At 41.7% G+C, this 13,851-nt stretch overlaps 1 protein-coding gene across 1 annotated transcript; it reads left to right on the forward strand.

Moving 5' to 3' along the window:
* The first annotated feature begins 811 nt into the window (after positions 1–811).
* Positions 812–7,620, forward strand: si:ch211-216l23.2 (uncharacterized protein LOC565061 homolog). Its single transcript, XM_060061017.1, has 9 exons — positions 812–1,010; positions 1,163–1,246; positions 1,549–1,622; positions 2,035–2,158; positions 4,134–4,333; positions 5,453–5,731; positions 5,825–5,992; positions 6,164–6,448; positions 6,677–7,620. Exons 1-9 carry the CDS (start codon positions 949–951, stop codon positions 6,712–6,714), a joined length of 1,314 nt encoding a protein of 437 aa, XP_059917000.1. The 5' UTR covers positions 812–948; the 3' UTR covers positions 6,715–7,620.
* The last annotated feature ends 6,231 nt before the right edge of the window (positions 7,621–13,851 follow it).

The following is a 13,851-nucleotide window of genomic DNA, read 5'->3' on the forward strand; positions in this document are numbered from 1 at the left end:
CCCAACTACAACAACTATGACAACAATACTAAAAGAGAATATGCCTTATTATATCAATAATAATAATGGTAGTTTAGGCTGTGGCCCAACTGGGTCCTACTACAATAATGAGAACACTCAATGTAATTTAAAAAAGACCAAATCATTCATAATTAAACCATAATATAGAGCATATTGTGCAAAGAGGGCAATAAGCCTATAACTCACTAATTCAACTTTGATGTTGATGTAATTTATTGTTTATTTGGCTTAACATGATCAATCCATTATAACATATAGAGAACAAGTGTGTTTATTTCTTGTTATAGATCATTTGTGGCTTCTTCCATTATTTAAAACGATTTTGTTAAGTTATTTCCAATTATAAAATAACCTTACAGTGTATACAGAGACAGTAGGCTACATTATTTGGTATTGTTCCCTGAATTAAGAATAAAGAATAACTGAAATAGAATAGTGATTATATATAGTCTATATAATCAAATCGTATTTCAAAGGACAAAGGGTGGCCTAATGAATTAGCTTTGTGTCATCCATAAGCCTAACGCATGGCAAAATGTTCTTGAAACACACACAGACGTAAGCCTAAAAAAATATTTTAACAAATTAATAAAGATTTGATTCTCAATTAGTTCAGAAATGCTTTTTTTTCGACGTGTGAATCGACAAATGGTTTTAATGGCATTATGGACCATTCAACTTAGTTTAATATGTGGCCGTTGCTTCATTATGAGCATCAAAATCATAGGAATTTTGTATGTGGGCGGGTGTAAATAGGAACGAAGATACGGTAACCAATACCAGTGGACCTTGTTAATGTAGCCAATCGCATCACTAACCTCGTCCACAGGAACGGTGCATAACACTTATTTCGCTGTGTCAAGAAAGAACGGCTACATGTTATATTAGAAGAGAACTGTATACTCCTCTGTGTTATTTGTAGATAAAATGTCTTCGTGGGCGAAATCTTCTGGCACTGGCAGGCGACCACAATCGACACCAAATGGAAGGTTAGTGTATTTAGCATCACGAGATACCATGCTAAATACGATAGCTCGACGCTCTGCAAAACAATGGGAAATTAAATACTCTGTCAATGTGATAGGCGCAAACAGTTAAGTCACAAGATAATACAAATGTTTGTCCTTTGTTTTTCCATTAGTCAAACACACCGATCGTTTCGAAGACCAGCGCCTTACCCGACCCGGGAGGACCGAACAGAGGAGCATAAGGATATACTTAAAAGGTGGGAGTAAATACTATGTTTTATTTGAGCAATATTACTAAACTATTCTTCCACTTGAATGAGCAATTTATATTTGTACCTGTTATTGTGTGACACACCTAGCGTTAGAGATAATTGACAGTATCAGTCATCAAATCTTTAAACTTCTCGCATATTATATTTTGGTAGGTATTTACACACCTTGAGTTTTGGCATGTTGAATTATTTGCCTACGCAGCCCAATGTGGTAGTGACCGAATATGACATTAGGGCATGCCTCTTGAAGTTTGGTGCCATTTATTTTCTCCCTTTTTTTTTTTTAGCTATGAAGAACTAGAACAACAGCACAAGTACAGTAGCAACATGCAGTTTGAAGGATATCAGCGACCACCAAATGGTGAGTACTCGCTTAATAGCGAATTTAAATTGTGTATGAAAATGTATTGGTTTTTGCCAAGTATTGGTTGTTCAAGCTGAGCTCTCCAACAAAGCATTTAGAAGTGTTGTTATATTTTTCTACTACTGGAAATTATTATGTGCTTTTGAGTATACAGAGTGTACTTAATAGTCAGCTGTCGTTAATTGCATGCAATATATGGTCTAAGTACAATAAGTCACAGACCCCTGTTGTTGGTAAATTGTCCTGCTGTACATTTCTGGAAACATTTATCTTTACTTGCCTATTGTTTTTATTATTTGGCGGCTAGCAGGCTTCTACTATTTTCTTACGTTGCCATTGTCAATAAAATCCTTTGTCTTTGAAACCTAAACATTTGTCAACTACATTCTGTCCTTCTGCCCACCTTCAGCCAAGACTGAGGGATACAGCCCCACAGACAGACGTAAGGCCTTGTACCAGAGGTTCTACAGACAGGTCCAGGATGAGAAAGAGCCGGCAGATTGTGTGGTGCTCTCCATCACCAATCAGTGCATGTAAGTTGTGAGCTATCAAGTTCTAACAAAACATTGTGGATATAGGTTGGCCGCCGCCTGTAGGAGCCTTCCTTTTGGATTTTCATTTATCATAGAAAGTACCAGTAGAGACTTAAACTAACGCTACTTCCAGCTAAAATGTACAATCTGCGGCTACAAGTCACATGCTCGGCCTGAACATCACCCATCGTACCTAGCTGCAATATGCAGCATTCTCTGTAATATCCAAAACTGCGTCTACTTGGACAACTTCGACCTTGACTGTCCGATCCTGAAATAGGCATAAGTTGGTCAGAGGACGACATTTCAAAAGACTTAAACAAATAAAGAAATAAACACGCACAATTAATATTTGCCATAAAACTTCTCCGTCAAAGTTCGGCCAAATCGCTTTGGGCCTGAATATCTGTCACAACAAGTATTAAGCTAAATGATTTGATTGCAAAAGGGCAGCAGTATCTCATGTGCTCATATTTTCCCACTGTGTGAAATCCTATATTATGCTACACGTGAACCTCCTTAAATGGCGCAATTTGAATGGTTCGCTATCTCGGGATATTGGGCAATATCCCATACGTGAGATCTCAAACTCGGGATATTGTTTTCGTAATGGGGAGCACTTGTGACGGTCGTCTCGTCACGCCAATAAAAACAAATAAACCGCTAATAAAAACAAATATAATCCTGGCAAAAAGTGTTATCTTGTTTATTTTTGGAGTGTTCACGTGTAGTATATACTAAAACCATTATTCGCCTCAGGCTCCGTAAATAGTTGGAGCCACTATTCAATTATTCGCCTTCGGCCTATAATTGTTAAATATGCCTCACATTACCCTTTTTTCTAGGGAATTCATTTCTCCAGCAGCTGACCCAAGCTTCATATGAAAAAAGTTAACCACTACATAAATACGGAAGTAATAATTGAGGAAGTTTACATGCAACTATAATGTCCTGTGGGGATTTCAGAAGAGATTTGATGAGATTTCCAAACTTCATTGTGCAACCTCATGTGAACTAAGTGTTAAATAAATTGGTAATAATAAAAAAGTATTATCGACACATCAATAATAAACTATTGCAACAGTTAATGTATTCTTATACAAACACGGATGTTGAAGAGAATATCACACAAAATAGCACAATTCATTCATAAAGGATCTTGTGAATATCATAATATGAAACTGGGCAGACCAGAAGAACAAATATTGCTGCAGAAAATATGCAAATACATTGTGGACATAACCTATTCTTTAACATTTACCTCCAGTTATTGCCAAGATAAATCAGTGCTGCACACATTATCGTGTCATTTTACTAAACAACCTTTGTATGCACGATTATAAAATGTATAATCTTGTTTTGCGAAAAGTTTTTGTATTGTACAAACTGTCAGTAAAACTTTTACCATTTCATACAAAATAAATCAGGATATTAAACGCATTACAAAGTAATCATTACTGTGGCCCTGTTGCCACATAAGCCCTATTAAGAAATATATACATTTTACCTATTTTATAAGGTTATTCTAAACTCGAAAATGACATGTATAATTCACTTCGAAAGTATTGATTACTAGACAGAATAAATCGATTTTTTTTTTATCTAACCATGATGCTCGGTGTTCAAATTTGGGTATGTATGTATGCATCATGTTAAATATGTGACAAATATTACTTTACAAATATTACTTTACTATTTGTAAATATGTGACAAAACAGTAGCCCCCCCCCCCCCCCCCTACTGTGGCTTTCAATGCAAATTTTAAATGTATCCATAAAGCATATGAACTCACAACTCGTTCAACGATTAATCCCAAATCACAAGTCCACGGTTTTAACTTGTCATGAGGTTTTCCTGAATCCCTCCGCCCGCGCTCTGTCGTATTACACTGACCTGGGTCATCACCTGTGCCGCTTCACTCACCAGCTATATACATGAAGAGTAAGTTAACAAAGTGTTTTTCTTCCTCCCAAAGGGATTACCCAAAGTCACTAGGCGAGTGTTTGCAGGAGCGTGGCCTGTCAGTGGAAATGCTCTACCTTCAGGCGGAGTCGGGCCTGACCCGGGCTCTGCAGGACATCCGGGCCGACGGCTCCCCGTTATGTATTCTGGTGGAGCACACAAACGTAGCTCTCTCCTCCTGCACTGTAATCATATTCTCAGAGTCCCTCAAAAGTAAGTCCCTAACTCCCCTCCGCCACCAACCCCTCTCCCTCATCCCCTACAAAACAAATAAAATGACCGTGGTAAGGACTCCATACTTGCATCATCCTCAATTTAGCAAGAAATACATTTAAGACGGCGTCATCAAAAACTGATCTTCATCACATCCAGATATGGATCTTATTTTTGACATCAACAATGAAGATAAACCCTAGGTTTCCTTGTATACCTGTTAAAAAAATCTCACATGTAATTCAACAAATATTTGTATATCTCTAACCTTCCATTTGCTTCACGTTAAACTGCAAAAGTTTGGTTCACACACCCCATTTAATCAAATGTAGTTCCCAAAAGGTCTCTTAAGCGTTTTGAAAACACTTTATTGCTTCCTAAAACACCACGAGAGGGGTAGGTCATATTTTCATTGTAAATTTGTTTCATTTCGTGTTGATCGACCAAACTAAATAGTCAAACACAAAATAAAGTTGAGGAGGATTGATGATGAAAACGTCTTTTCTCTCCAGTCTAAAATGAATACTTAATACTCTTAATTTTGATGTGCAGTTGTAATTTTACAGCATGGACAGGAATGGAGAGATCTCACACGATTTGATTAAGCACAGCATGTAATGATTTCCACCTGTAATATAAAAACGTAATCGTAAACGGTTATGATAATAGGTATATAAAAAAAGACATCCTAGTTAAATTCCATAGTTCTTCTTTACTATTGGCTCATAAAACTGCAGAAATCAAGCAGGACTTTTGAACTTTTGTATGAAAGGCCTATCAACTAAAAGGTCACAAACCCTGTTTAATCATTACTTAAGATAATACTGCACACTAAAATGCCACAAAAGCACAAATCATTTTTCACAGCACACATTCTTTCAAAGGAGCTCATAGTTACGACAAAACGTACACCCACATATATACTTTGTAAAATATTAAGGAAACGATAACAGTTAATTATATTCTTTTTCCTAATAATAATAATAAATGCAATAAAATGAGCATAATCACAAACAATCCCAGTTTTCTTTCTCTAAAATGTTCTAAATGTATTAAACCTCTCCTTGAATCCCCGAAAACTGTCCAAAGTAACCGTGCTGATCACCCCCCCCCTTCTAGTCCACCGCAACATGCCCAAGGACCAAGCCATGGACTTTGTGGCTGCGGAGTACAACCGGGGCCTCGTCAAAGAGCGGCCCCCGAAGGAGCCGGCGGACATGGCCGCGCGGGCCTCCCAGCTGCTCAGCGACTTCCTGGACCGCCAGAAGGTGGAGCGGCACGCCGTGCCGTCTGACACGCGCCAGCTCCTGCTGCTGCTGGCGGAGGGGGTGCACCTGTACCCCGAGGAGCTGGCCACGCTCTCCCAGTACCTGCGCTCTCGCCAGGACCACATGCAAGGTGGACCGACTGCACCCCCTATTCACCCGGTCACACACATGGGCACACACGGTTCGTTTTTTTTTTTTTTTAATGTTCTTGTTTCCTGTTCAGCTTCCACCACAGATGGGAAGAGGGGCAACATGTTACCTCCCGGTCTGGGGAAACCTCCTCCCCTGCTCCCTACTCCGCCCAGCGCCCCTTTAACCCTGCCCGGGCCTGGGGGGCCCCTGGCTGGTCCCGCTGGCGAGCCGCAGCCCGGCCCTCTGTTGTCCCCGTCAGGTCGGACTGTGCTTTATGCACGTGTGTCTATTCATAATTCCTTACCAGTTACATCTGTGACTAGTTATTATTAACAATAATAATCGAAAAATGCCGATTATTAATGCATGACCGCAGTACTCTGTCATAGACGAATGGCGTGACTTTTACAGTCTTTCTCTCTCTCCTCAGGCTCCTACCCCAAAACCAAGCCTCCTCCCCTGTTATCACTGCATCGGGCCCCGGGCCCACACGGACCCCCACACGGCCCCCCCCATGGGACTCATCTTGGCCCCGCACCTCCTCGTGGCCCACCATCTTTACACAGTCCCTATAATGGCCCTCGCCCCCATGGGCCCCCACACAACCATGTTCCACAATACTACCAGGGCCCCCGTGGCAGTCCTCATGGGGCCAGAGGGGGCCCCCCCTCCCTGAAGAGCCTTCGCCCCCACACCCCACTTATGCCTGTACCAGGTTATTGATGTAAAAATACTCATACATTTTTTGAGATAATTTAATCTTATCTGCTATGTTCAAAAGATACATGTAACTTTAATATATTACATATATAATTATCGTACATTATTAATTTATCCTTACTTTTTAAACATTAACAGTGAGAACACTGAGAACACACAATTCTTACCTTTGTCATCTAACCTCTGTCTTCTTTTTCCCCTTTTCTTTTTTTTATCTGCTCAGGTGGACCGAATATAAGATCCAGTGGGCCCAGGCGCTGAAATAGGCTCACGCACACATGCCCTCCAAGAATAGTGTTTCATCATTTCAAATTTCTGTAGAACTAAATACTGTCCTCTAGTGGAATGAACTATCCATCCCTAGTTGGCAGAAGACCAGTGAAACGAATGCAAATGGACATTGTTGTATTTAAAGTTGAACTTGTTCGATGTTATCAAATGTTCATCGTCTTGCTTGCAAACTGTAATCCTGTTGAAGGACACAAAACTAAGGTTATGATGGGTTCACATCACAAAGTTCTCAGTAGGCTGAAATATTGTATATAGAATTCCTTTTTACTTCATGACACAAAAGTTATCTCACAATCACTAAGCATTAATCATATTCCCAGTACCATGGGTGAGGGATGGGTATCCTGAAAAGAGGGAAGCATTTTATTTATGAATTTAAGTCAGTTATTTCAATGACCACTTGGATATTTGAATATATTAATTTTACGAGTACACAATTGATGTGCCTATTGTGTTATTTTTTTTCTTTGCCAGATAAGTAGTTCAGAGCCTTTTACTGGTTCTACTGATAATGCTGAGTGTGTATTTGTCATCATGAGTTCACCCGCACAAACGGGTCACTCATTGGTAGCGCAGCTGTTCATGCTTCCATGAACAGCATTGCTGCACTTCCTAAAACCACTCTCCTTCTGTCTCCCATTTGCCTTGTTCACTTACCAGCAAGGGGATGTTTCACTGTGAAAATAATACAGAAGGAATCGTATTCTCTTTTGTTTTTTATTAATTCACTGACCTGTTAAATGCTGTTGCTTATATACATTTTCATAAAGAACATCTTTTGAGTTTTTTTGTTTTCATTGTAAGTGTTTTTGATTATCTGGTTGATGGAATCCACCTTGGTTGTATATTCTGTACAGAAATAAAGTGGTCTCAGGATTTTGTTTTGCCTGAATTATCAGTTAAGATGCCCCTCTTATCTTACAAAATTGGTTGTCAAGGCAGATGTTAGCCCTGACGGGCACAGCCGCATGTTCATGTCTTTCTTCGTTAAAGGCACGCCATACACAGTATTGTGTTAATTAGACATGTATTCTCATAGATCAAGCACTTGCCTGCACTTTTTTTTTTTAGAGAGATTTCAGTTAAACCGACTATCTTCTCTTGTGATTAACAACATATTTTAATTAAATATTTATAGACGAATGAAATTGGAGAAAAAAAATAAAATGGTGTGCTCGCTAGATGGCGACAGACACCCGCCTCTCCTCTTGTAAATAACACGGTAGCAGAAGGCCAGGCAAGAGCTAAGTGGCGCGTGCATGTCCATTCTGAAGATAAAGTAACTGTCTCCACAAACAAACACAAGATGCATCAGGTCTTCTGTTTTTCGGTTCACGCCTCTGCCATCCTCTTTCCAGCAGTGCACGGACTGCTGTGAGAATCCCATCAACTCGGAAGAAATAATGGACAGCCATCTCCACCTCATTACACCAGCCTCACTGTCTGATTGGAGTGCACGTGTGTAAACACGCTTGTTGGTTGCGCTCCTATCTTGCGCCATATGAGGCTTCGATGTCGTCTGTGGAGGCGCACGCCTGTGGCACTGTGCAAAGTTCAAAAGTGTTAAAAGTGTTTTTTTATGTGCTTCCTAACTTTCCTTCTCACGTTCACCTGTTCTCTTTAGCGATAGAGATTTTTTCCCCTCTAGCCTAGTCCTCCCCAGACGGGCACTCTGTTCTTGTTTCTTTTTCTTCAAGTTACCTCTCTGCCACCGTACATCATCTCATCCTACACTGCTGGATATCAATCACTTTGGCTATTCCGGGTGCCTTTGTGTCAGAATTCACAGGAACCGGTGTAATGGAAAACTGTTGCAATGTTACCTGAGACCCTTGCTGAGTTATAGTGTGTGTGTGTGTGTGTGTGTGTGTGTGTGTGTGTGTGTGTGTGTGTGTGTGTGTGTGTGCGCGCAGCATTATGTTAATTCTGCCAACAACCTACACACACACACACACACACACACACACACTCTTCCCTCACTTAATCACCCACGTACATACACACATTAGGGTGTTAATTGTTGCGATAACACCTTCCAATAACAAGACTAATTATCAACATATTTGGCTGACCGAGTAGGCCTATGTATCTCACTTGTATGGTTCATGGGGGAGGTGTGTGTGTGTGTGTGTGTGTGTGTGTGTGTGTGTGTGTGTGTGTGTGTGTGTGTGTGTGTGTGTGTGTGTGTGTGTGTGTGTGTGCGTGAGAGAGATATGTGTAAAATATATATATATTGGCGATATAAGTACTTAGATTAGTGTACATGTCTCATTAACAATGGCAAATGACCAGGTACTTAGTTTGGTTTCATAAAGTGTGCCAAGTAACCCATGGCGAAATACAAATTTCCAACTTGTAGTGTAATGTAATGTTAGGCAGCCAAAAGGTTAAGGTTAATTAGACCTAAATGAGCATGTTTCAGTATGTGCTGCAGCAGGCCATGTTTGGATGAGATCTAGACATACTCTCTGTATTGATAACATTACTGATGGCCATGTTCAGTCAAAAGCAAAAGCAAACCATACAACCAACCATTCAATAGCACATCCACTACCATACTAGATTGTATTATTGACTTATGTATAACTGCTGTCAAAGCAGGCAGGGTTACATATTGCTTGCACTCAAATAAGTTTTGCTGCATAAACTATGCTCAGAGAGGTTGGATGAGACGCCGGCTGTCCGGCTGTGAGGTTGGGTGAGGGCCGGGATGGCCGGCCGATGGGTTGACTCACAGAGGGAGGGGCTCCCTGCAGCCAGTAGGATCAGCAGTCTCAATGTGGTTACATGGCTGGCTCCTGCTCGCCTAGCAGCCGAGTTAGGCTGGCTCCAAAGCTTCCGGCGGCCTGGCTGACTGGGAGACCGGCTGATGAGGAGGCTGGGGTACTGGCTGACTAGCTGATTGGACGACGGGTTGACTAGCTTTCTAGCTGATTGGTTGGCTGGTTGCAAAACACATATGTACACTCAATGTCATTTTATATGGAACCGATAAACATGTCTCACACATTGTAGCATACAGACATGCACATATAATGCTGAATAAGCTAAGGGGTTTGGATGTGTTTGCTATCTTTGAATCACTAATACGAGACTCCTTGAAATAGCCAATGGGAAGACAATGACACTGTGTTGGACTTTCCAATTAGAAGTACGGGGTCCACACATATTTTTAAATACTCTTATGTTTGCACTTCTGTTGTTAATTTAGCCTCCTATAGATACACTTTTTTGTCTACATGTCATCCGATTGAATGGCTGGCGGAGGAGTGGCCTTTGGGCGTGGCTGCTTGGTCTGCTAGGCTGGTTGGCTGGCTGACTGTCTAAGGAGTTGGCTGAGGGCCTGGCAGGCTGGCTGGCAGGCTGGCATAGGAATTGGCTTTGGGACTAGCTGGTTGGCTGAGCGCTCTAAGGCTCCTCAGCCCTGGGTCCCAGCTAGGTTGTGAGCCAAGCCCCTCCGCCCCACCACATCTTAATTGGGTTAAGTTTGTCCGACACAGATAACACTTCTCCTTTCTGCTGAGAATAAGAAAACAAAAAAAAATGTCCTGGCACTAATGATGCTCTTTAACACAAGTCTTTTCTATTATGGGAGTGGGGAAATTAGGAGAAACCGGTTGGGCTCTCTGCAGAGGCGGTCCGTGGGGGGAAATGTGGAATTGTTAAATCCAAGCGCTTGATGAGAAGGAAGAACAGGAAGAAACAAAGGGAGAAAGAAAGAGAAGCCGTTTCAGTTTTTAGCTGGAACCTCGTTGTTCTATTGGTATAATTATTTTGCAGTCTTTTACCTAATGCTCAATGGAGATACACACATAGGAGAGTGGCCATGTTTCTTTTTGTGTGATTGTAGGTTGGGATTTCTGTCATTTTCTTAGATTAGTGCACAAAAGCGAGGGCAGAGATGAACACATGCACATGGAGACTTGTAATTGTGTGTGAGTGAATCGAGTCAAATTAAAAATAAACACGTGTGTGTATGTGTATAATACATATTATCTATGCTTTTTGTCTCACCGAACAGAGTGAGGAGCTCCCTGCAGCTAGTAGGATCAGCAGTTTTATTGTGGTTACATGGCTGTCTCTTGCTCAGCTAGCGCTGTGTGTGTGTGTGTGTGTGTGTGTGTGTGTGTGTGTGTGTGTGTGTGTGTGTGTGTGTGTGTGTGTGTGTGTGTGTGTGTATAATCTATGCTTTTTGACTCACTGAACACTGGAATGGAAGAGTTGAACCAACTCCACCAACCTTGGTTATTATCAACCTAATCAACCAAGTTCAATCAATGGCCATAACAATTACCTGCACTATGTTATTTTTCTCTTTATTCTGCAGTCTGTGAAACCCAACCACAGATGTATAGAATAGAATAGAATATAATCTTTATTTGTCATTGGGTTAAATACAAAGTATTTACACAACGGAATTAAGGTGCAGATCTTGTTCAGTGCTTTTTTTTTTTAAAATAAATAAATAGAATACAGTAAGAAATATTAATAAATATATAACAATAATAACAACAATAACCCCAATAACATGTGTATGCACCTTGACTGATGTCTCTGTAAAGGCCTCAAGGTGGCAACCAAGTAGAGATTTGTTAGCAACTGCATAAACTACTAGCAAAAGTATTGCTGATCCCTTCCCTCCCACTGGCTGAGGATAAATATTTATTGAGATTGATCCTTCGGCTAAATGTTTACATAGTGCCGATCTTAGAATTGATTGAAAATTCTCACCCACGCAAGCTGTGTGGGTGCATGGTCACACACAAAACACCAACCAAAGGCTTTTCCTAAATTGAGACATGAAATAGGAGAATAAGTAAGAAGAATATATGTGCTCCGCCTCTCATTAACGAGTGCTAAGGCAGGAGAGGGTGAACACACAGTTCAACTTCACGTACCTTACACCTTTGCCATTGTGTATCCAGCCTTTAATAATTGGAGACAAAAGAGCATGGCTTTGCTGTATTTAAATCAGTTATGTGTCTAATTATTTCCCATAAAAATAGCCTGTAACTAGGACAAAAGCTGCGTGAGATGGAGCACTGTTGTCTGTGGAGGGAAGACCTATTACTGCTGGCAAGAGTTCAACCAAACACGAGAGAGAGAGAGAGAGAGAGAGAGAGAGAGAAAATAAATGGCTTTGGGTTGCATCAACCATACCATAGACATAGACTGATATTAAGGGGTTTTGCGAGGGCTGTGAGGTGAGGGTGTCGAAGATTAACCGAGATATAAAACACTTAGACTAATTTAAGAGAGAGAGAGTGTAAAAGAAATCGAGGTGTCCGGAGCAAGAATTGAAAAAAGACTTTATCGTGAAGAAAAACAACAACGATAACAGCCGAGTAGGTCTTAAGAGTCACTCGTCGTCAACAGATTCCAGCCTCTCCTTAAACACACAATAGCACAGTACTCAGCAGTTTCTTGTTTTTTAGGTGTCCACACATAATCAAACACAAATACTTCTAAACAGATGGTCACCGAGATAGTCTAGGACCCAGGAAGTGGAGTCAGCATGCATTGTGTCAGTAGCTTCCTGCTCCTGGGGGGTTGCGCCCCAACCCCTGCTCTGACCCAAGACTCCCAGGCCTCGTGACCAGCCCTGGATCAGAATCCAAGACGCTTTACATGTTTTCTACCATTAGATATACAGGCCTAATTGTAATCATAGTTTACCATAGAATATAATCATTAATTTCTACCACAAGGGTTCACCTCAGCAGTATAGGTCTGTCTGTTTACGGTTGTAGGAGATACAAGGGAGATGACTAAAATTAATGTAAACGTATTTGATGCAAACAGTAGAGGTCTTCATGATTCATGCCACATATACATCATGATCTGACATACTGTAAGGGAGAATTTAATCAGTGTTTGATTGACATCCTTTGTAGATGGTCGTCTTCTGAAACGATGTGATCAAATTGAAATCATTTTTTTTTTTATTACAATCTTTTCTCCTGGTCATATTTCATGCACTGTATAATGCACCCATATTTAGTATTATTGTGAGAAATCCATAAACGGTAGGGGTACTTTTATGGTGTTCTTTCTTTCTTCCAGGGTTACACCGGGGTACATCTGTCTTCGGCCTGTTCCCATTGATGTCCTGTCTGTATTAATTCACAGTGTGTGTCTGTTGGCCGACTTATTCAGTCCCTGCGACTTGATGTTCTCTTGTTCTGTGTTTAAAAAAAAAAAAAACAGCCCCATAAGCCCTTTTTGAAGCAAATCTGCACCCAGATGACAGAGGGTATAATCGCTAGCTATGTGATTCAACAATCCCTCTCTTTAGAAGCCATTCAGACCGGCCCCTGTCCTTGACCCTTAAGGAGCTTGTAATGTGGGCTACTTTCCCACTCTTTGTATTTAGCAGCAAAGCAGAGGAGGTGAGGAGGGGGGGAGGGGTTCATCTTTTAATTTTTTTTTCCCGTTGAGGATGGATGGGGGGGTTGGGATCCCACTGTGCCAGCCGGATTCACACCGAGGGGGATTCTTGCTCCAACCAGCCACTTCCCTCCCCCCCACCCCTTTTGTTTTTTTACAGGGCCATACACACACACACACACACACACACACACACACACACACACACACACACACACACACACACACACACACACACACACACACACACACACACACACACACACACACACACGTGTTGACGGTCCCCTGGCGCGTGCTCATTTCATCACAGGAGAGAAAGAGGTGAAGGTTGGATGGAGGAAAGACGGGGGTGGGGTGGTGCTTTGTGTAAGGGGACAAGCATACCCCCCCCCAACCCACCCCCCTGCTGGGCTGGGGGGGAGGGGGTCAATACTAAAGGCCTCTCCGTCTCCCCCGTGGAGATGGAGTGTGGGGTGGGTGGGGTAGCGGCCGGGGAGGATCAATCTGTGGAGGAGAGTAGCCCCGCTGGTCAACATAGGAGACCCAACACTACCCAGCTATCCATGACAACCAGAGGGAGGGAGAGAGAAAGGGAGAGAAGGAGGGAGACGGAGAGAGTGAAGCTCAGCTGCAGTCAAAGAGCACGCAGTCTGAGCACAGAGCCATGAACAAAGCACCCAGTGATCTTCAGTTTTGTTTTTTTCACCTCACCCCTCC

The sequence above is a fragment of the Gadus macrocephalus genome, chromosome 9, assembly GCF_031168955.1.
Source record: "Gadus macrocephalus chromosome 9, ASM3116895v1".
Classification (NCBI taxonomy): domain Eukaryota; kingdom Metazoa; phylum Chordata; class Actinopteri; order Gadiformes; family Gadidae; genus Gadus; species Gadus macrocephalus.